Source organism: Chionomys nivalis, chromosome 4, assembly GCF_950005125.1.
Source record: "Chionomys nivalis chromosome 4, mChiNiv1.1, whole genome shotgun sequence".
Classification (NCBI taxonomy): domain Eukaryota; kingdom Metazoa; phylum Chordata; class Mammalia; order Rodentia; family Cricetidae; genus Chionomys; species Chionomys nivalis.
Window position 1 is genome coordinate 4,475,596 of NC_080089.1, and position 24,486 is coordinate 4,500,081.

The 24,486-nt window shown below is 38.6% G+C and overlaps 1 protein-coding gene across 1 annotated transcript in view; it reads left to right on the top strand.

The window, feature by feature from the left end:
* The first annotated feature begins 7,078 nt into the window (after positions 1 to 7,078).
* Positions 7,079 to 24,486, top strand: part of Gucy1a2 (guanylate cyclase 1 soluble subunit alpha 2) — a 387,804-nt gene continuing 370,396 nt past the window's right edge. Inside the window, exon 1 of the mRNA XM_057767100.1 lies at positions 7,079 to 7,502. Coding sequence (XP_057623083.1) covers positions 7,200 to 7,502 — 303 coding nt within the window. The 5' untranslated portion in view covers positions 7,079 to 7,199. The remainder of the gene's footprint in view (positions 7,503 to 24,486) is intronic.

Genomic DNA, 24,486 nt, shown 5'->3' on the forward strand with positions numbered 1-24,486 from the left:
AGACAGAACAGAATGCTGGGAAGAAGGGAAGTGAGGTCAGATGTGATGGAGCCAAGTCGCCAGGTCAGACATGCTGAATCTTTCCTGGTAAGACACCACCTAGTGGTGCTACACAGATTATTAGAAGTGGGTTAATCAAGACATGAGAGTTGGCCAGGAAGAGACTAGAGCTAATGGGCCAAGCAATGTTTAAAAGTTTCTGTGTAATTATTTTGGGTAAAGCTAGCCGAGTGGTGGAAAGCAGCCCGCTGCTCCCACTACTACAGCCAAGATCTCCTGAGTAAATTGGGAGCATGGGGACCTTGGGATAGGGTAGGAGGGAAAGGGGAGAAGCAGGGAAGGGAGCAAAGAAAAATGTAATGCTCAATAAATATCAATAAAAAATTAAAAAAGAAATAGATGCTTTTCATTTGAGTCAGATATAAGTTGAAACAAGAGAATACAAATTTGAAGTTAGTTTTATTAGAACATACTATATATACATTTCTACTCTTATTCAAAGTATTGTATCTATACAACCCCTTTAACAATGTAATTCAAATTTCTAGCCCTGGAAAATTATTTTTACCAATCATTTTGAATAATAAATAAATGTAGATTAATAATTAGTCACCTATTATAATTAATCTTGTAGTCATATTAGGTATGTTTTAAAGGTCAAACAAATATATAATTTAGATAGACAGGACTTCAGAGATCTATAGACTATGTCATAAGAAGTCTTAATAACATATACTCTTTTTAATGAGTATTAAAAAGACATATCTGCTCCTGGCACCACCAATCTATTACAGAGAATAATGGGCATCAAAGTAACTCCACATGAAGTTTATTTTCTTTGTAGCAAAAGTAAGCCACTTGGCAAGAAAATGTCCAAGCTGGACACTAAATAAAGAGACTGCCAAACATTGTCAAGACAAGGAGGGACAGTGCTTTAAAATATACTCCTTCACAGGAAAGTCTGTCAGATATTCTAGGCCTATAGGCTAAAGATAGATGTCCTGATGTTGCAGAAGAACTTTGGATGACTATCCAAGTAGCCAGTTGTTTTTCTCATTTCTCACATTGTTTGGAATTTCCTTGCTTGGATTTCCTGCTTACTCAGTTAGTATTATTTCTTTCTTGGTTCCCTGAGCAAGTTGATGACTTGTTTACCTGATGTAGGAAACAAGTTATGATAGAAAGTAAATTAGATACAAGACTTTGGACTCACCAAGATAGAATAGATATATTTTCTTCAAAATTGCCAAATGCAAATGGACTATACATTTTTGATATATCTATTGCCTGTATATATTGTATATAATTATTGTACTTATTCTATATAGCTTTTCTTATATTATTATAGCCTTCTTTTTTATTTTAAACAAAAAAACAGAAAAGTGGCATATTATTTATGTTTTAATAAATAAAGTTTTCCTGAAGGTCGGTGTAAAGCAGGTGATTAGTCAGTCATACAGGCAAAGTAGAGGTGACACATACCTTTAATCCCAGCAACCACACTAGTTAGCCATCTGGGCAGTGGTGGTGCACACCTTTAACCCCAGCACTAGAGAGGAATATAAGATGGAAGGATACAGATGTCAGCTCAATATCATTTGGAGATTTAGTGAAGGCAGGATCACTATCATTTTTAGTCTGAAGTAGAGGGAAGAGCTAGAGGTTGGCTGCTTTGCTTTTCTCATCTTCATGTTGAACCCCAATATCTGTCTTTGGGTTTTTATTATTCATGCTACATTTCTGTGGAACCATGAGTCATGGACACAATCATAGACCCCAGCTGTAGCAGGAACACAGACATAGATTGACCCCAGGCAGCATCCCAGGCTCAGACATCTACATGGTCCCAGGTGGCAAATATGCCACCATTATTAGCCCATTCTTCATAGCCCTCAGTTCTTCAGATCTGCCTCTTACCACAGCACATGAACCATTCTGCCTCCTTTTCTCTCCCATTTCTCTATTATATACTTACTCATAATAATGAAACCTACCCACCTGGTAACAGCAGGCATCAGGTGGTTATTTGGATGCCTTCAGGAAGCCCAGACTGTGAGCCAGTGTCTACTTTGAAATATAAAGACATAGAGGCAATGGTGAACTTAACAATAAATACATAACACAATCCAAATAATATTAATAATGATAATATCAATAACATAGTATGTATATAACATATATTATAAATAGGTATTTAAATGAGTTAATTTTAGTGCACTTAATCTTTCTATATATTTAATGTCCATTTAAGATCTGTTTTTTCCAAAGTATGAAAGGAAAACAGTACATTTATATGGGTCCTCACTGTTGGGCCAAAATTATCTCAGGGCTTATACCTCAAAGCCTGTAGGGAAAAAGATCATGCTGGCTGCCATTGTTCAGTAGCCACAACCACTAGAATTGGTACACGCTACCCCGGGGGTCACTCCCAGAGTGTACTCTCTAGTCGATCTCACTAATATGTTCATAAAATCATAAACGCATCCCTCTGAAATTATGGAAAGAATTTTTCTGAATTAATAATTTCATTCAAAATAAGGATATAGAATGTGCAGCCAAACATTGTTCTTGATTGAGCCTCACCCTGGAGGGATTTCTGGGAACTCTGGATACCGACTTTGGGGAGTCCCAGTTAGTGAAGCTGTATCAAGAACTACACTGGAGAGTCCCCTCAGTCTTTTCCTCTAGGTCTCTGTCCCAAGCACTCACTGTTTCCACAGATGGCAGGGGAATGGGACTGCCTTTGTAGTTTTCCCTACAGTGGGGACCAAGACAAAGATTGCCAAAATCTCCCTTGTGGAGGATTTGCTCAATATAAGGAAATGATGGCTGTATATATTGCCCTACAAGAGGTCACAGAACCCTGCAACTTCTATTCAGACAGCTCTTATATGGTGAATCTACTGCCACACTTACCTTATGCCTTTATCAGATTGGATGCTAATCTTATTTCTGCCTTGATGATTCAACTTGGATCACTCTTAGAAAAAACCCCATATATATTCAACACCTCAGAGGACACCAAAACCTCCCTGGCCTCATTTCCCAAGGGAATGCTGCTGCAGATACTGCAGCATCAGGGGGCTGTCTCATAGAGGTCTCAACTCTGCCCATGCAAAATATTACCTAAATGCATGACTTAACTCATGTCAGCTGGAGAGGACTAAAATACCTATACCCCCAGATCCCCTCAACACAATTAAAGAGAATTTTTTATACATGTAAGACTTGCCAATAGTTTCTCCACACCCCCTCCCCCTTTACAAGGGCCAGGGCTGAACCCAAGAGGGTTAGGACCCAATATCGTCTTGCAAACATATGTAACACATTACACTCCATTTGGCAAATTAAAATATATGTTTGCGACCATAGACCTGTACTCTAAGGCAGGCTGGGCTACCACTCACTCGGAGGAAAAGGCAACCCATGCCAAAACCACTTTTTACAATGTTTACAACGTTGGGACTACCACAACAGGTCAAGACCCGCAATGTCCCCTGTTTCATAAGTAAAACATTAAAAGAATTCTTCCAGAGATGGAATAAATCCCATACCACTGGGATCCCATACAGCCTTCAGGGTCAAACAATTGCCGAAAGACATCACCAATATCTCAAAGAGGTCCTTATAAAACAAAAAGGGGGAGAATTATTTCCCTATTTACAACTGCAAAAGGCATTATTAACCGTCAATATTTTAAATTTTCAAAAATCAGATGAACAAAATAGATTCCAGAAACATTGAGAATCCCTACCAAGGAGGCCCTGCCTAAAGGTTAGATGGATGGATCCTCTCACTAACCAATGCAGGGCCTAGATCCCTTGTTGACACAGGGCTGGGGATATGGATGTGTCTTCCCAAAGAAAAGGGAAACGCCTATATGGCTACCTGCTTGTAACTTAAAATATCTCCCCTCCCCTCAGGACAATGGGGAAGACCAAGATGACCAATAAAGAAAGAAAGAGATTATGGTGGACAACCTTTAAATTCGAACATAAGAAAAGAAAAATAACACTGCCCAAGGGAGATTGACTCTTGACGAATTGTTGCCTATTTATTTATTTCAGATGGCTCTTCCAGTGGTAATCATGTTAACTCTTCTCACGGGGATCAAGGTCCAGGCAGTAAGCCTGCACCAACCTCAGAAGATGATGTGGATCCTATGGAGTGCTGGCACTAGAGGAATCCTAAACCAGACTTCTCAGATGATGACATCCTGGACATGGTGGCCTGATCTGTTGTTTGACCTCTGCAACTTGGCATGTGGGAGCTGGGACATAGGAGACTGGATTCCAGGCATTGAAGGGAGACCTGAATGTGGAAGTTTTGGGGGGTGCATCCTACCCCAGGCATGTTACCCTAATGAGCCTGGATGTTCTCATGCCCTTAGGAGACATGCCCTCCTCCAGATACCCTTTAATGTATGCCCAGGAAGCAACTGGACTGCCGCCACTATTAGAAACTGTGGCTAGACTCCTGATTACTATTGTTCTTCCTGGGGATGTGAGCAGACTGGGCTGGACATAAGTAGAAAAGAAGAGACTACATTATTTTTATTTACAAAAGTCTTTGAATTCCTTAGCAAGGGTAACTTTACAAAATAGGAAAGGATTGAACTTGCTGTTTATGGAACAGGGAGAAATTTGCAGGGCACTTAGGGAAGAATGTTGCTTCTGTGCGGACCATTCTGAGATAGTTACAAGAATACTAGATGAGTTAAGAAAAGATTTAAGTCAAGGACCCCCGCCCCCATGAGACCTGCTTTAATGATCCCCATGGCTTACCACACTCATCTCTTCCTCTTTCCTAATTGGGCCAATGGCTATTTGTTTATTGATCTGTATTTTGGCCCATGCATTCTCCAAAGGTTGAAACAAGCATTCCAAAAACAGATATAACAGGTACAACTCATGGCCCTTTGAGTACAAATAAGATAAGCTCGATACATCCCACCTCCCAGATGAACTCTCAGTTTGAGGGTATCCAGGCCTGAACTCCGGATAGGGGTGGCCCTGACCCGTTCTCTCTTCCCAGTGGGCTATTCTGGCTCGGTGACAGGGGTGTGGGAGGATATAAGACAAAAGTGAAAGATGTTAGGCCAAAATTATCTCAAGGCCTGTACCTCGAAGGCCTGTGGGACAGAGAAAAGTCTGGCTCAATTTTAAGGGAACTGAGTGAGGATGAGACAGCAAAATCTAGGTAGCCAGAGGGAGGGGATAACTGGCTCTCATTGGCTGGAGGTACCCCCACATCACAGGATGTCACTTAACCTATGTAAGTTGATGTTCACAGTAATAAACCGAGTTCCTGCTTTTACTTAATTCCCTATCACGTCTAATTGTCCTGCATTGTAGGGCTTTGGAATGGGCGAATAGCACACTCACCTTTCCCTGGTGAATAAGGAGGCTAAGGAAACCTAGCACTCAAAAACTATTAGGAAGATCTAGAGTTAAAAGCAAACTGGGGTGGAGAAACAGTAACAATTCTGAGGTTTTCTTTGTTTTAAATGGACTATGTTCACTTAAACTTATGTGTTTTACCTGGAACAGTCTTTAGGAAACAAAAGTAAAAATGCTTTGGTTTTTGTGTTCTTCACGTTAAAGCCAAAGCCCTTGAACTTTTCTTTCTGCTGTCAAGGGAAACAAGAAATGTGCTCACTTGCTTCCCTGTACAGGAAACTAAGCCTGGGATTCTTCTTCTGGGACACGGCAATTGCCTTTTCATTCTTACTATTGCTTAGTGTAAATTCAGAATAAGCCCAAACCTTTTCTGGAGCTACACAGTTTGGGGCCCAAACTGTGGCTAGCTGCACTGAGAGAAGCTTTGAAATGAAGATGTTGTGCTGACACTGGCCGCCAGACACTTGCTTTCAGTCTGGAGAATTTGGTTTGGGCGTATAAATTGTCTTCCCACTACCCTTCGTTTTATCAACTAAATGCATATCTGACTCAAGGAGCCCAGTGACTGAGGGGCATAGAAACCTTCCCCATGCTCTTATGGGTCAGATCGAAGAGTCTGGCAAACACGGTACAGGTGGCAAGCAGAGCTGTCCATTACTGGAACAGACAACTGGGCCTGACAGAGGCTCCTACCACCAGGCTCAGGGCACATAAAGCAAGGGGTGGCGGGGGGCGGGGGGCGGTTGCAGCCTGAGCAGATGATATTCTCACCACGAAGCCTTCCTGGAGACAGGGAACTGTCTCCAGCAGTTGCCCCACCCTTTCCTTCCCTTGAAAGTGTCTCCACTGAAACATTTGGGGTGGCCGATTTGAACTTCCAAAATAAGCTAGAATTGGACACGGTGTGTGTGTGTGTGTGTGTGTGTGTGTGTGTGTGTGTGTGTGTGTGTGTGTGTGTGTGTGTGTGTGTGTGTGTGTGTGTGGTGTGTGTGTGTGCAGGGACTTTAGCGGCCCTTGTTAGGCTTTTAGTTTTATACAAAGGGAGATCCCTCCCCCAGTTCTATGCCCCTCACCCTAATGAATGTCAGCTACTGGCCATGTTCACTACCCATTTGCTTTTCCAGGGACCAAGGGACTCGACGTTTGGGCTTAGAGACCTTTGGTCCTATGGGAACCACCATATGAACCCCAAGTAGGAGGACATGATCCACAGAGGAGGCGGGGAAGCGCGGAGAGAACAGCAGCAAAGTGTCCTAGTTGATTCGGAAACGTGGCGACTGGAGAGGCAGAGACTTCTAATGAGTATGGTGGCGACACGTGATGCCGGCGGAGACATCGCCCCGGGCAGGGCGGGGGGAGTGCGGGAGGGGAGAAAGGGAGCAGGAGGGAGGGGGCGGAGGACGCGGGCCTCTGGCAGTAGAGACGCAAGGCGGAGGAGCCGCTGCACCCGAATCCCCGCAGCACCGGAGAGGGAATGATGTGCACAGGCGGCCTCTGAGGCTGCGCCACTAGAGCAGCAGCTGCAGAGGCGGCGGCAGTCCCCGAGTCCCTAGCTCGTCCTCCGGCGCCACCGCCGGGAGGGACCAGCGAGGAGCCGCGGTGACCCAAGTTCCCGCCATGAGCAGCTGGCTGGCAGGATTCATCAGCGCTGGGGACTCCCGTCTGGGCTAGCGCGCACCGCCCAGCGTCCCGACGCACCTGACGCTGCCAGCGCCAATCCTGCTACCTCCACCACCACCGCTGCGTCTCCGCCGCCACCTCTGTCACCGCCGCTTCGTCTGCAGCAGCATCTCCAGCAGCATGTCGCGCAGGAAGATCTCATCCGAGTCCTTTAGCTCTCTGGGCTCTGACTATCTGGAGACTAGCCCCGAGGAGGAAGGGGAGTGCCCCCTGTCCAGGCTCTGCTGGAATGACAGCAGGAGCCCGCCAGGGCCACCGGGATCCAGATCTGCTGCCAAGACTGCCACCCAAGCTCCCTCTGCCTCCGCCGCCGCGGCCGCGGCCGCTGCTGCTGCGGCCGCCGGGTCCAAGAGGGCGCAGCGACGCCGGAGGGTCAACCTGGACTCCCTAGGCGAGAGCATCAGCCTCCTGACAGCGCCCTCGGTGAGCTGGGAACAGAAGGGTCCGAGCTTCAGCAGAGATCAGAAATGGGCAAAGTTGGAGCAGGGCAATCGGGGGAACTCAGGGAGCTCCCAGCCGCTGGGGGGCGACCAGGCCTCATCCTGGTCGGCCTAGGGTTTCTAGTGGCCCCTAGGGAGACAGAACCCTCTGGGCTTAGGCAGAAGGGGAACACTGAGAAGGAAAGAGACCCTATTTTTTCCGAGGTCTGGCTAATAAACGAAAGCCTTAAATTCATCTTTGCCGGCCTCAGGGCTCCTTCAGGCCACCTGTTTTGGTTTTGCTTTTTCTTTTCTTCCAAACTTTCCCAGGCTGTGTTCCTGCATATCCATTTCCCCTTTTCAGCATCCCAAAGGAGTCCCCGCCCCGCCTCTGGAAGCCCTTACTCTCTCATTTCCCACACTCTCTTGGTCCTAGTAGTGACCTTTTGGGGCATCTCTGAATTCCACAGGCTCTTTGCAGCCTCTCTCGCATGCCTTTCTCACATTTAGGAATGCTGTCAAAATCTTTCCTTTGCATCTTTTCACATGCAAACCTGTAATCCTATGTTTTTCACACAGACACAGACAAACAGACGCACACACACAGACACACGAGAGAGAGAGAGAGAGAGAGAGAGAGAGAGAGAGAGAGAGAGAGAGAGAGAGAGAGAGAGAGCCTTCCTGATGTCTTATTTGTTGGGCATTTATTGGCTCAGTTTTCTGGGAAAACCTGGTGTCTTTTTTTTTTTTAAGTCTCTTGCATCCTGACATCATCCTTTACTTTACTTTCCTTAGATTCTCCAGTGCTTCCTACCTTCCTCATATGAAAGCACACATGTTTATTGAACGAATAAATGCCTTCATGCACTTAGGCAACTTATGCTGATTTGGGGCTTTATGCACTAGTGGTTCTCAGTACACACCATCTTCCCCTTGGTTCCAGGCATTCTTCCATACCACTCTGTTCTAACCCCTCCTAAGATATTTCAACTACCTCCCCTCCATGAAATGCCAGACAGACCTCTGGTTTTATCCTTTACTGACTAAGTGAACTTGGGTTTGAAGGGGTCCACTCAATTGCAGAATCCAAAGGATATTAAATTGTCAAATTTCTACCCACCTTTGAGACTCACCTGGGTTTTGGAAAAAAAGGACTTTAAGTGCTGCCCCCATTTTTTCTTTTCCTGCTTCTACCCCTCAGATTTAATTTTTTAAAGTTCCCTCAATGTATCTGAGCACTGATCTTGTTTGGCCTCTCCTAGGTTTCCCTTTTGAAAACATTCTTAGACTCATTTTAGGGCCTGGGGAAAATTAAGATGCAGAGAGTCTAGGTGCTGGTACCATGCAATGCCAAAGACATCACTATGATACTTATATCGGAGGAGAATAGTTCTTTCTTTTCACACTGAAACATGTTTTCAGTGTCCTTCCTTTCTGGTGTGTTAGTCTTAAACACACATTTTCAGTGTCTTTTCTTTCTGGTTGTTACTCTGACACATGTTTTCTGTGTCCCTCCTTTCGAGTGTGTGTTATTCTTTGACACAAGTGTTCAGTCTCCTTCCTTTCTAGTATGTTAGTCTTTAACACATGTTTTCAGTGTTCTTCTTTTATGCTACATAAGTCTTTAGTACATGGTTTTAATCTCCCTCCTTTCTGGTGTGTGTTACTCTTCACACATCTTTCTGCAGATAACCTAGAAAGATATTTTAGAGCATATTGACTGTTCTTTTTCATTTGTCCCAGAAAAGATAATCTCTGAAAATATTTGGCATTGAAAGTTGTTGAACACAATTGTTTATGAGAAGAATTCAGTAGCCGTGTATCTGTAGATTTGTGTTAATCCCCAACAAACATTTTTGCAACATAGCAATTATTCAGTACAACAGATTTGGGTTTAACTCAAGGATCTAACTAAAATACTGATCTGTTGGGATAGAATTGTTCTTGTAAACCCAAATTTTTGTGTCTGACAACCAAAATTTACACATTTCTAAAAAGTATTGATAGTGACGTTGATAATGACAATTTAGCTTAGATTTTTCTCAACCACTCACGTGAGGGTTAGGGAAAATAAAGTTATAACTGAATTATCTATTGTGAGAATGAGAGGTAGGAAATAATTTCTGATAGTTTCCTTTATAAGTTGGAGTTCAGTGGCAGATGTGAAAAGTGCAAGCCTAGATAAGGGTTTTCAGAATAAGAAACTGAAAATAATTATGATATCAAATAATGCAGAAGTTCTATTCACTTTACAAGCTAAAACTAACTTTTATTTTGAAAAGTGCCTGTCAGATGGGTGCTCAGAGCCTACAGGTGAACAGGTGCAAACATGTACCCATAAAAAGCTTCATAGAAAAAAATCATCAATGACTAGTCATATCATCAATTGACTTAGTGTCATAGACAAAACAGAGAGGTTACATTTCAAGTCAATGAGTTAGTACTGTGTGGTCCCTCCTTTCATTTGCCAAAGAAGCCTTTGCCCTAAAAACTTCCACTATAGCCGGGCGGTGGTGGTGCACGCCTTTAATCCCAGCACTTGAGAGGCAGAGGCAGGCGGATCTCTGTGAGTTCGAGACCAGCCTGGTCTAGAAGAGCTAGTTCCAGGACAGGCTCCAAAGCCACAGAGAAACCCTGTCTCGAAAAACCAAAAAAAAAAAAAAGAAAAAGAAAAACTTCCACTATATTTACCCTTCTACACTTCCTGAATGTAGATGAGGAGATGTCAGGCATGCTATCTGTTTTCTTGCTGCTTTGAATAACTACAGCGGCCATTTTGGGGGCATTTGTAGTTGATTTTTACATGTTGCAAACTTTCCTGAACCCCATCATCATCTATTTTAGGAGGATCTATACTTGTTCTTTAGGTTCCAGTTTACACAGTGGTCTGGTCATATGTCTCAATCAATAGGATTCCAAGTAAAAAAATGGAAATGCATTTATACTAATACATTGGCACATACTAAGCTAGTTTTTGACTCATAGAATCAACAAGGTTGAGTTTTTGATATTTTAGTAATTATTTTTAGGTGAATTGACGTTGGCTATAAAAGTCACATTATTGCACATATAATGCAGTAATATTGCACATAAAATACAGTAGTATTACACATATAATAATAGAATGATAGAATTGAAAGAACACAAAACCCAGTACTCAAGCATCTTGATTCTTCATTGCTTTGAACAAGTAAGTACTTGTGTAATTCTGGGCACATTCTCAGATTTCTGAGACTTTACAGCTTACAGTTTTCAGCTGTAAAGTGTTGTGCTTACATTTCTCTTCAGTCAGAAATTCTACTGAGAGACATCATCAGGCATATAAAGGAACAGTTTGTATTTGAAAAATTTTGAGAAAGGTGTATCACTTTTTAAACTATGTAATAATCAAATTCAAGTAACCAGTAATTGAGATTCTGCTGTGTAGCAAGTATTATACTGGTGATAGAGATGCTGAACAGTCCCCAGTCTTCATGAACTTTTAGTCTTTAATTTTAGGAATGTGCGTTGAGGAGCGCATAGGAACTGCCATTGCCCCTTTGACCTCTCAGGAACATTTATTTTGTGTGGAATTTTTTCACAAGTCTCTGGAGTGTAGCCATAATAAGAAACATCATTATACATGCCTGATTGGAGGTGTATCAATCACTTATTATTTATTTTGAAGTAATTGGATACTTGGAAACATATTGAGAGATTAGCACAGGACGCTTTTATTAAGGGTCAACTTAGTAACTCATTTTATTAGATTTTATTTTATGACTATGACATCAGTTTAGGGTTTGTTCTCATCAGCCTGTCAGAGGAGAGATGCTGGCACACCCACTCAAAGTTGAGGATTCTTTTGAGAGTTCTGCTCACTGCTGAATCACTGAGGGACTGAGGGTGGGCTTTGAAGATCTCAGAAGCTGTAGATAGAACAACTGGAAGAAACATAACACAAATGGAACTATAACAAGGCAGGGGAGGGAAGCTTATGACAAAAGGAAATTCATCCCAAGAAAGTGTGAAATGAAAATCCAAGGACCCAAGAATGGCAAAAAAAAAAAAAAAAAAAAAAAAAAAAAAAAATACTCTCATTATTTGGAGAAGGAAACTGTAGTAGTGAAAGCCTAATAAAAGCAAAGGAGACAGACAAATGTTTAGCTTCTTCTGATACTACCCAAAATTAATTCTCTGACACAAATTCTTCAAATCAACCCTAGTAGCTCTGAGTGTAACTAACAATGTAAATAATGAAAGGTTTGTTTATGAAGTAAGATATTTGGTAATTTATTTAAATTCCAAACATAATTTAACTAAGAAAGCAAATGTAAGAAGTAAGCAAATTGACTAGGCAAAAATTAACAAAATGTATTCACAATTAAATGTTTTCTTAGAGCAATTTGTTGCATGTTTATACATACACACACACACACACACTTTGCATGCATATATGTTTTTAAAATCCTTCCTCAATTCCAGAAGAGATTCCAGGATGTGATTCATAAATTCCAAACAAATTTGAATGCATTCAAAAAATGTGAAAATTTTCTTTCCTCCCCATTTTGTCAATATCACTTATAACCATATTCTAAGATTTATAGAATGGTTATTTTTCATTAAGATAAAAAGATAAGAAACATCAGCAAGATGTGGTAGCATATGCCTTTGAATCCAACATTTGGAAAATAGAAACAGGCATATCTCTGTAAATTCTAGGCCATTCTGGTCTAAAAATCCAGTTCCAAGACAGCTAGGGCTGTTACACAGAGAAACCTGTCTTGGAGGGAAAAAAAAGGAAAGAAACACTTTATTTTGTTTATTTAGCCAACAAATTCTTCTGAAAAATTAAAACTTAGTCTTCGTTTTATTATCCTAGCTATGGATTATACGTGTTCACAGGCCTACATAATTTAAATTTCCAATATTTCTACCAGCTAGTTACTGCTGTGTGTCAATTTAAAAAACACATTTATGAATATATAATGATAGGGAGACAATTTTGAGTGACACATGTGAATAATTCACAGTAAGTTAATTAAAATAGTAAGTAAAAGTAACAGAAAAACTATTTCATTTTGTCTGAGAATTTTAAAAATTCCTCATCCATTGCTTTCAAACTAACCAGTATGTGTGTTCAGAGGGTGAGGCTAGGAGATAATTTAATAAATATTAGCTTAATTGTTTTTCTTTGGGTTCACCTTCTTAATTAGCTTCTCTAGGATCACGCATAATAGGCTCAACGTCCCCTATTCATGGCTAGAAACCAAATATGAGTGAGTACATCCCATGTTCCTCTTTTTGGGTCTGGCTCACCTCACTCAGGATAGTGTTTTCTATTTCCGTCCATTTGCCTGCAAAATTCAGGAAGTCATTGTTTTTTACTGCTGAATAGTACTGGCTTTGTGGGAGCCTAGGCAGTTTGGATGCTCACCTTACTAGACCTGGATGGAGGTGGGTGGTCCTTGGACTTCTCACAGGGCAGGGAACCCGAATTACTCTTAGGGATGATGAGGGAGGGGGACTTGATGGGGGAGGGAGAGGGAAATGGGAGGTGGTGGCGGGGAGAATAAAAAAACTAAAAAAAAAATAAATATTAGCTTAAAGTCTGTGTATCTTGATTGCATGTCTAGTGATTTGTTCGGTGGCTATAGCTTACTTGCAAGGCTTTTTCTTTTGAAATACATTTGAACAATGGACATGGCAGCAGTCTTAGCTGGTGAAAGGATGCCGTGATCACATATTCAGTTCTAGTGTAGAACTGTCTACCTTTTAGAATTTTGAGATGCATCAGAGGAGTCCTTAATACATTTTTCATCTGTATCATAACTGCATTTTACATTCACCTTGCCTATTGTTCTGTGGTCTCTTATATAAATCTGAAAATAAAGTAAAAACATACATTTCATTGACCATGATGGAAAAATAAATGCAGTATCTGTTGACATCTACATTATCGATCACGTACTACTAAGAAGGTATAATTTTCCCTTTGAAGATTGATATACATTGGAGGAGAAAAGAAAATTTAAGTGTTTTAAGTAGGAAGAATGTTTGCCAAGGGGTATCTGCTGGCTGACTCTTTGCAGGTCCCTATGTGACAAAGGAGCCAGAAATTTAACTAAAAATTCAAAGCAACTATTTAGATCTTGGCTCTTTAATACTTTTATGCTTTTCTACAGTTGAACATAGAACTTAATACCTGAAATACACACACACACACACACACACACACACACACACACACATATTTTGGTATATTTGCTTTTATCACAAAAACGTAGAGTTTGCACTCAGGTTCAAGAGTGTAAACTTGTACAAATTTTGCTTACACCTGTTATTTAAGTAAAACATCAGAATACAGTTGTATTTATAAAAACATATGGAATGATATTCTCCTTTGAGGACTCCTTGAGAAGTCGATTTATATTTTAGAGATAGGGAAATGTAATGACTCTCCTTCAGTCTGGGTTGCTTCCATTTCTACACAATTTTCTGTCAAATGAGAGAAATGTTTTTCACCAAGTGGGCTACTGTTGCCAAAAACATACTGATTGGGGGTGGAAATAATGTCATTTAGTCCTCAAAGAACGGTCTGGAGATATGAAATTATGTTCTGTGTGCTTGGAGAACTATGTAGAACTGAAAATTCCAGGCTTGGAGTGATGTAGAAAGTAAGGGGCTGGAAGTATCTCTGAAGTTTGTAAATACAGGATTGTTGTGGGGTATTGAAAGACAGTGAATATTTTTATAAACACCTCAGTAAGAAAATATTTCCTCAACAAGATATTTTTGAGATTTATTGTCAGGAAATTGCTCATCTAAGCTAGAGGTTATCAAATTAATACATCAATGGGAAAACTTTTTTTTTTAAAGATTTATTTTTACTATGTATACAGTATTCTGCCTACATATATCCTATTGGCCAGTAGAGGGCACCAGACCTCTTTACAGATGGTTGTGAGCCACCATGTGGTTGCTGGGAATTGAACTCAGGACCTCTGGAAGAATAGTAAGTCCTCTTAACCTCTGAGCCACCTCTCCAGCCCAATGGGAAAACTTTTAACATGCATTTTCCTGTATCTTGAGTCTGGTTTAAAAGTTCCAAAGAGAGGCCTGGGAAATCTGAATGAGATTCAAGGTGATTGATAGACATTAATTTATGGTCAAAGGTGGTTGTAGCCTGTGCCCTAAAGACCACTGATTTAAGCTCAGTGGGATTTGCACATTGACCTTTGTAAAGGTTGATCTTAGAAGTTGTTCCTTTGAGATAAACACATGCATGCACACACACACACACACGTATATACAAACACAGTCACCTATAAAACACACACAAATGTATATGAACATACACACATATATACAAACACACATTCACATATAAGTATATGTATATATATATGTAGATATATCCTTGACAAATGTTGACATACAGAAACAAAGATAAAGCTGTGAACAGGAACTACTGTCACCACATCCAATGTGTTGGTAGTGTTATATATAGAGGATTAAACATTTACTTTTTGTAGGTTTAATTATCTGTGAACCTTTTCAACTTTTCCTTCAGATTTTTTGTTGTTTCCTTTGTTTGTGTTCAGGAGCCATTGGTATAACTGGTCCTGTTCTTCAAAATGAAAGAATACATATCCAAAATGGATGGAATTGTAGAGGAAATAGAAAGGATTATTGTCAGGGTCAATATGATATGACAAGTAGGCTTTTTGAAATGAGGTTAAAGTTTTTCTCAAATCATCCTTGTACTGATTTATTTTAGAGGATGATTTGTTCCAAAAAGGAAACAATAGGAGGTTCTGATACTAGTTGTATAAGGGCTACTCCTCAAACTCTTCCACAGTTTCACAAAAAATAGAATCTGTTGCTATTATCTACAATTTTAGAAAACCAATTCATCATTGAGTGAGTGGGTGAGTAGGGTTTAGTTCTTAATAAATGAATGGCAATTCAATATTGGATTTGCATTTGTAAAAAACTCTGGATTGATGTATCATGAGAGAAGGTAGTGTGAGTGGAAGTGTAATGTGGCCTTAGCTGCATGGCCTTGGAATCCCTTGACTTCTTTTACATCCACTACACTATGCTTCTATTCTGTATGGCAAGAATCAACATGTTTTCATCCTTTATTGCCTTGTACCTATGCATCTTTCCTTTAGGAACCCACAACAACGTTGGCAGGGGTGATTTTTCTGTTTGTTCGTGCACACTGGTGTACACTTTCCATGCACTGTTTTGTCTTTGCAGAAATTTCCATTTCCATCTCTACTAAGGACAAATTGTACTGTATTGTGATCTGGGTTTGCTCTGGCTCGCTCCTTAAGAAATGAAATCATGTTTAACTTATGTATTCCTAAACCTAGCACTAGTGTAAATTGTAAAGACAGGAAATGAATATTTGTTAGATGAGTAAATACAATGAACTAACTGGTACCCCTTCATAGGTAACAATGTTTTAGTGCTACCATCCTTTATTTTCAGTTTTATATGTATTGATTTATTGCAGAAACAGTAAGAGTATAATTTCAACATTATTTTCTCAAAAATTATAAGAATTTCAAAATAATCTTTCCTCTTGTGTTTTTTTTAAATCTTATGAGAAATCTGTACATTTTATAGAAGTTGCCTCGAAATTTGGTTCAAATACCCATAGACATAGCATATGTAGGGAGCATATAGTTATCATCTATAATGGTTTATATTATCTTTTAAAGACATGTGTAATACTAACTTATAGGCATAAAATATCAACATGTGGTTTTATTTATTCTTTTTTCAAAATTGGGAATCCAATATTATTAAGCATGTATTTAACAAACCTCCGATGGTCAGCACATTCATAGATCTATCTTGTAATCATTAATGATTATGCCTTGTAGGGGTAGAGTCTTTGGTGAAAATTATATAATTAGAAATTGTGAGTTTAGAGAAGAGAAAAGAAAAAACAACTAAAAGATAGGATTGTTCTTGTGTATTTTTTGAAGGGCTACTTTAAGCTGTGGATAATAAAGTTTTAGCCCAAATTAAGGAGAAAGGTTTGGCTCTTAGAATTACCAAGCAGTGTTGGTGTTCACTGTATATTAAAAGACCGATGTGTCAGACTGAGTTTGAAACATTTGAGCAAAGATGATAGATTGTAATAATCTCTTTTTCTTTTTGTTTTTTCAAGACAGTTTTTTTTTTTTTTTGAATTTTGGGGCCTGTTCTAGAATAAGCTCTTGTAGACCAGGCTGGCCTCGAATTCACACACAGATCTGCCTGCCTCTTCTTCCTGAGTGTTGGTGTTAAAGACATACACCACCACGGCCTGGCTGAAATAATTTAAAGCCAATTTTAGTCATTCTTTGGGGATGTAAATATAATACCACAACTATATTTAGATACTTAAGTTTTTATTTGCTCATTACCCATTTTTAGAGTTGCTGATTAATCCCTTTTACACATCAAAACTGGATAACCTGACAAGGCAAGAAATTTGAAACTAATTGATTACATTGATATTTATTTTATAGTTAGAGAAAAATTCTTGAAAAATATAAGGAAACTTAGGTGCTTTGTTCAATGTGTCACTTATAGCTTATAGTTGTTATAACATAATGTTTCTTGTTTCGAACTCCATTCTTGACTAACGGATGACTGTCAATAACTTTCTGTCTTTCTATAGGAATGTAGGATGGGAAGGAAGAGAAGGGGAGGCTTGGATATGGGTGTTTTGAATTTGAATTTGAATAATGTGAATAGCTGAAGCCTGTGAGATCTTTAGGGGCTTGGAATCACAGAGTTACCAGCCTTATCACACGGCTTGTTAATCAGTTCAATGAAGAGAAAATTGAAGATTCAGAATTGCAGATTGGAATAAGGCTCATTCTTAATGATAATGGCTTTGGAGGCTACAGCTAGTATCTTGAAAATCTACAAGTTCTGGGAATGAAAAAGATAAAAATAATAATAGAGAACTGAAAAACAATGAACCCTAGCAAAAAAGACTACAAAAGGAACTCTGACAGAAATTTTAGGTTTTTTTTTTCTTTTTGTGTGTGTATGTGTGGGAGCAGGGGAGATAGTAGGTGATGTTTGCAAAGTAATTAAGAAAATTAAGGATAGGCTTTCAAAGCCACTATGAATAAGCTGCCTCCTATCCTTAGAAAATGAATGCTAATCCTGCATCTGAGAAATTATTAAATGATATTTATAGAAGGACTATGTAATAAATAAACAAAATATGCTATGTTATAAATTTATGAATTTTGATTCCTTATTGTGAACCAGCACCAGCCATATGCTAAATGATATACATGCTTTTCATTAAGTACAGCAGCAATTCAGGCATGATGCCTTCACATGTTCTGCAGGACACTGAGATCTTTTGTCTTTGTCTTTACTTGGTAATGACTTGTCTAATCTGTACACATGGTTCTATCTTATGGATAAAGAAAGATAGTCATAAAATCCCATTCCTAGTATTTGGTAGTATAAACTCGTACATAGAGAGACCAAAACAGTGAGAAAAAGAAAGAATAACCAAGAGAGATAGTTAGAAAGAGCGAGATGGAGTTAAACCTCTGAGACCAAATCAGTTCTTTAAACAATTAGAGACTCACGTTTGAAGATGATAGCAAAGCTCCCAAATGAATGAGAGCCAAGAAAGGACACAGTTGCTCTAACAACATTTCCAACTCCTTTCCCAAGAATAAATGTACTTTTTCTTTGTCCCAGGGAAATATAATATGGCCTAAAAGGAGTGTAATACATTCTTTCTGCTCCCTCTTCTGAGATAAACTCTAAAATTTGGGAGGCTTAATACACCAAAACAGTGTTTTCGGAACAACATGATAATACTGTTGCAAACATGAAATTATGGGATAGGGGACTGCATGCACAAAATCTGCAAAAGACCAATATGAATGAGGAAGGAGTCATAAAGTTCTTTCTCCATCTGAGAAGTTATTGGTAACTGTTAATTGCTGGAAGAGGGAGAGTCAGTTGTCCTTGGGAATGGTGATTCTGAGAGACTGAACATGTTCCAGTAGATGGTCATACACCTGCTAAGTGGAATAATATTTTTAGATTTGTTTGTTTGTTTATGTTAAGCATGTGTTTGCCTGCATGCATAGACTATGGCATGCGGTGCTCACAGAGGGCAGAGAATGAGTTGGATCCCCTGAATCTGGAGTGACAGATAGTTGTAAATCACTGCATGCATACTGGGAATTGAATTTGGGTTCTCTGAAAAAGTAGCCAGTATTTTGAACTATTGAACCATCTTTCCAGCCCCAAACTAAGTGGATTAAAAGCAAAAGTAGCAGCAATGCATGAAATTGGGAGGGAACAGTGGTGAGGAGCATAGGATAAGAATCTCAGGGGAAAAACTAGGGGCTAGATTTGTTCAAAACATATTATATCCATGTATAAATCTCTCAAGCGATGAAAAAGAGTGGAATGCAGTGGCTGTCACTAGATTATCAGTTTGTTTTCACCAAGTTTATTTCACGACAACTCAGTTATTAGACAGGAATTTTGTACATCTATAACTATTAAAATTTAAGTGTTCATGTTATTTGTAGCTCTTTTGATATTTTTAATGATGCCAAATCAAGTCAGAAATACTGCTATTTATCTTTCAGCATTTTTTCACTCAAGTGGTAAAGTACATTTTTCTTTTGTTAAGATCTACTGCTTTTATAACTTCTTGTTTATTCCTTTATTAGTTTTTGTTGTTGCTGATGTTGTTGTTTTTGAGATGGAATCCTATTATGTAGCTCTGGTTGTCCTGGAACTCCCTAGATACACATGGCTGGTCTCAAACTCAAAGAGATCCACCAGCCTCTACCTTCCAAGTGCTGTGATTAAAGTGTGTGTATGCCCAGCCTTTTATTAGTAATTTTTGGTGTGAGTTTTTCTCTTATTTTTCTAGTTTATATATCAAGCAGCACGTGGACGAAACTGTTTTAAATTCTGTGCTTATTATATAAGTCTTTTAGCTTTAAAGGTATACTGAAAATACAGCTTAATGGTAGACTACCTGCCTAACATGCATGCAGTTCTAGGTTTTAATCTCAAGCATTACAAAAAGTAAAGTAATTACACACCTACACCCTCCACACCCCCACATCATTCTATTCTTATTCCCTTAAAATTTGATATGGTTTTGCCCACTCTTAGAACTCTTTTTGATGATTTTTTGATACAGTGAGAAGGTCACTAATGAAAAAATCTTGATGTATTTTAGGAAGCAAGGAACTATAACTTTATGCTGTTGGTTCATTGAATAATTGTTATATCACTTGAAAGTGGTATGAAAGATAAAATGAGGCCAAATAGGATATACACAATCAAGTTTAGTATTTTGACTCTCATTCTTTCTTTTCCTGTATTAATTTGCTGAATTTTGTCAAGTAAGAATTTTTGTATATTTTGTATGCTGCCACATTCCATATATGATGATACACAGTAGTTAACCAATGTATATATTTAAACTGATAAGTATAGAGAGAATAATGCTTTAATAAACACATATTTATTAAATGCCCACTGTGTATACTTAACTTTACTGTTTTGAGCCATACTACAAGATGGACATAAAACTGGTTTTAATCATCGGCAGAATTTTAAAGTAGTTTTTTATTAAATGCTCATATAATCTGATACACCAGTCAACTTAAATTATACACTTGTAAAAAGGAATTAGTTATTTTAAATATATATACATATATATATACAAATTTATATCATTAAACAGATATTTATTATTGATCTCTCCTGTACCAAGAATTTTTTTGCTTCTACTTTATTTTTCTTTTATTTATTTCAATTTTTTAAAAATTTTGTTAAAAATTTCCACCTCCTCCCCTCCTCCCATTTCCCTCCTCTTCGACCTACCCTCTGCCCCCTCCTCCTCTTCTGTGAAGAATTTTGTTGGGATTTTAATGGGAATTGGATTGACTTTATAGATTGCCTTTGGTAGAATTGCCATTTTTACTATGTTGATTCTTCCTATCCAAGAGCATGGGAGATCCTTCCATTTTCTGGTGTCCTCTTCAATTTCTTTCTTCAATGTGTTAAAGTTCTTGTCAAATAGATCTTTCATTTCCTTGGTTAGAGTTACCCCAAGATACTTTATGCTATTTGTGGCTATCATAAAAGATGAAGTTTCTCTGAATTCTTTCTCTGCTTCTTTATCTTTTGTGTATAGGAGGGCTACTGATTTTTTTTTTTTTGAGTCAATCTTGTAACCTGCCACATCACTGAAGTTATTTATCAGCTGTAGGAGTTTTTTGGTAGAGTTTTTGGGGTCACTATTGTATACTATCATATCATCTGCAAATAATGAAAGTTTGACTTCTTCCTTTCTGATTCGAATCCCCTTGATCTCTTTATGTTGTCTTATTACTATTGCTAGAACTTCAAGAACTATGTTGAAGAGATATGGTGAGAGTGGACAGCCTTGTCTTTTTCCTAATTTTTAGTGGAATGGCTTTGAGTTTCTCTCCATTTAATTTGATATTAGCTGTTGGCTTGCTATATATTGCTTTTATTATATTTAGGTATGACTCTTGTATCCCTAACCTCCTCAAAACCTTTATCATAAAGGGGTGTTGAATTTTGTCAAATGCTTTTTTGGCATCTAATGAAATGATCATATGGTTTTTTTTCTTTCAATTTATTTATGTGATGGATTACATTGACAGATTTTTGTATGTTGAACCAGCCCTGCATCTCTGATTGTAATGGATATTTTTTAATGTGTTCTTGGATTCTGTTTGCTAGAATTTTATTCAGAATTTTTGCATCAATGTTCATGAGTGAGATTGGCCTGTAGTTCTCTTTCTTGGTTGGGTATTTGTGTAGTTTTGGAATCAGGGTAACTGTAGCTTCATAAAAAAATTTTGGCAAAGACTCTTCTGATTCTATTATGTGAAACACATTAAGGAGTATAGGTATCAGCTCTTCTTGGAAGTTCTGATAAAATTCTGCGTTAAAACCATCAGGTCCTGGGCTTTTTTTTGGTTGGGATGTTTTTTTTTTTTTTATGACAGCTTCTATTTCCCCATGACTTATAGGTATATTTAAATTGTTCACCTTGTCTTGATTTAATTTTGGTATATCGTATTTATCTAAAAACAAGTCCATTTCTTTTACATTTTCCAACTTTGTGGCATATAAGCTTTTGTAGTAAGATCTAATGATGCTCTTAATTTCCTCAGTGTCTGTTGTTATGTCCCCCTTTTCATTTCTGGTCTTGTTAATTTGCATTTCTTTCTCTGCCTTTTGATTAATTTGGATAAAGGTTTGTCAATCTTGTTGACTTTCTCAAAGAACCAGCTCTTTGCTTCATTGATTCTTTGGATTGTTTTTTGTGTTTCCATTTTGTTGATTTCAGCCCTCAGTTTGATTATTTCCAGTCTTCTACTTCTCCTGGGTGAGTCTGCGTCTTGTTTTTTCTAGAGCTTTCAGTTGTGCTGTTAAATCTCCAATGTGAGCTTTCTCTATTTTTTAATGTGGGCACCTAGAGTTATGAACTTTCTTCTTAACACTGCTTTAACAGTGTCCTATAGGTTTGAGTATGTTGTGTCTTTATTTTCGTTAAATTCAAGGAAGACTTTAATTTCTTTCTTTATTTCTTCCCTGACCCAGGGGTGGTTCAGTAGTTGACTGTTCAGCTTCCATGATTTTTCAGGCTTTCTGGGGGCAGATTTATTGTTAAGTTTTAACTTTATTCCATGGTATTCTGATAAGACACAGGTGGTTACTAATATTTTTTGTATCTATGGAAGTTTGCTTTGTTACCAAGTATATGGTTAATTTTCAAGAAGGTTCCACGAGATGCTGAGAAGAAGGTATATTCTTTCTTATTTGGGTGGAATATTCTATAGATGTTTGTTAAGTCTATTTGATTCATTACTTCCATTAATTCTCTTATTTCTCTGTTAGGTTTCTCTCTGATTGACCTGTCCATTGGTGATAGAGGTGTGTTGAAGTCTCCTACTATTTGTGTGTGGGGTTTGGTTTCTACCTTGAGTTCTAGTAAGGTTTCTTTCATGTAAGTGGATGCTTTTATATTACGGGTATAGATATTCAGGATTGAGACTTCATCCTGATGGATTGTTCCTGTTAAGTGTATAAAGTGTCCATCTCCATCTCTTCTGATTGAATTTTAGGTTGAAGTCAATTTTGTTAGAAATTAGAATGTCCACACCCACTTGTTTATTAGGTCCATTTGCTTGCAAAACCTTTTCCCAACCCTTTACTCTGAGTAGATGTCTGTCTTTGTGGTTGAGGTGTGTTTCTTGTAAACAGCTGAATGTTGGATCCTGTTTTTGTATCCAATCTCTTAGCCTGTGCCTTTTTATAGGTGAATTGAGTCTACTGATATTAATTGATATTAATGACCAGTGGTTGTTAACTCCGGTTATTTTTTCCCCCTTTTTTGGTGGTAGAGATTATATGTTTCCCTTCTTTGAGTTGTGCTGGTGAAGGGTCGCTAGATGTCTGAGTTATTGTGGGTATTGTTTGATTCCTTGGGTTGTGATTTTCCTTCTAGTACTCTCTGTAAGGCTGAGTTTGTGGCTACTTATTTTTAAATTTGTTTTTATCCTGGAATATTTTGTTTTCTCCATTGTTGGTGAACGAAAGCTTGGCTGGGTATAGCAGTCTAGGCTTGCATCCATGGTCTCTTAGTTTCTGCAGTACATCTATCCAAGACCTTCTTGTTTTCATGGTTTCCATAGAGAAGTCAGGTGTAAGTCTGATCAGTTTACCACTATAAGTTACTTGATCTTTTTCCTTTGCAGCTCTTAATATTCTTTCTTTATTCGGTATGTTTTGTGTTTTGATTATTATATGGTGAGGTGATGCTTGTTTTTGATCCAGTCTATTTGGTGTTCTGTATGCTTCTTGAACCTTCATAGGAATATCCTTCTTTAGGTTGGGAAAGTTTTCTTCTATAATTTTGTCGAATATATTTTCTGGGCCTTTGAGCTGTAATTCTTCTTCTTCTTCTACTCCTATTATTCCTAGGTTTGGTCTTTTTATTTTTCCCAGATTTCCTGGATGTTTTGTGATGAGAATTTGTTGGATTTGCTGTTTTCTTTGATCAGTGCATTTATTTTCTCTATGGTGTCTTCAGCATCTGAGATTCTTTTATTTCTTGTATTCTCTTTGTTATGTTTGTCTCTGTCATCTCTTTTCATTTACCTAGATTTTCCATATCCAGCCAGCCCTTGGTTTGTGTTTTCTTCATTGCCTCCATTTCAATTTTCAAGTCTTGAACTGTTTCCATTACCTGTTTGATTGTTTTTTCTTGGTTTCCTAGGGTATCTTTTATGGATTTACTCATATCTTCGAACTTTTTGTTATTCTTCTCATCCATTTATTTAAGGGAGTTTTTCACATCCTGTTTAAGAGACTCTATCACTTTCATTATGTCAATTTTTTCTACTTCTTCTGGATTGGGGTGTTCAAATCTTCCTGTTGTATGTTCCCTGGGTTCTGGTGTTACCATGTTGTTTTTCAGATTGTTGGAGGAATTCTTGCATTGGTGCCTGCCCATCTCTTCCTTCAAATGCTATCTGATGGATCTTCTGGTACAGGATCAGGGCCCCTTGCTGTCCAGGGACCTCACAGAAAAAAGGCCTTGCTTGATGCCTGCAAGCTTAGTGAAACAAAGGAATTCCTGCCTGGTTGCACTCACCACTGGGTCCTAGCCCAAATACAGGCTGAGCTGGGGGGTCTCATGTCCCCAAAGTAGGGAAGGGGTGACTGGGCAGATGGGATGGGATAGGAAGAGAGAGGCAGTAGCTAGGGAGAGAAGCCCCTGCAGAATGACCAGAAAGATTAGGGGTTGAGGAATGTCTGTGCTCTGTTTCTAGGGCAGAAGGGGGCCTGGTCCAAGAATTTGAAATGTCTTAATAACTGATGATAAGAAATACAATTTCCCCTTTATATTTTCTTTTGATTTTGTCTTACTCATTCCTGGACTGAAATTCAGAAGC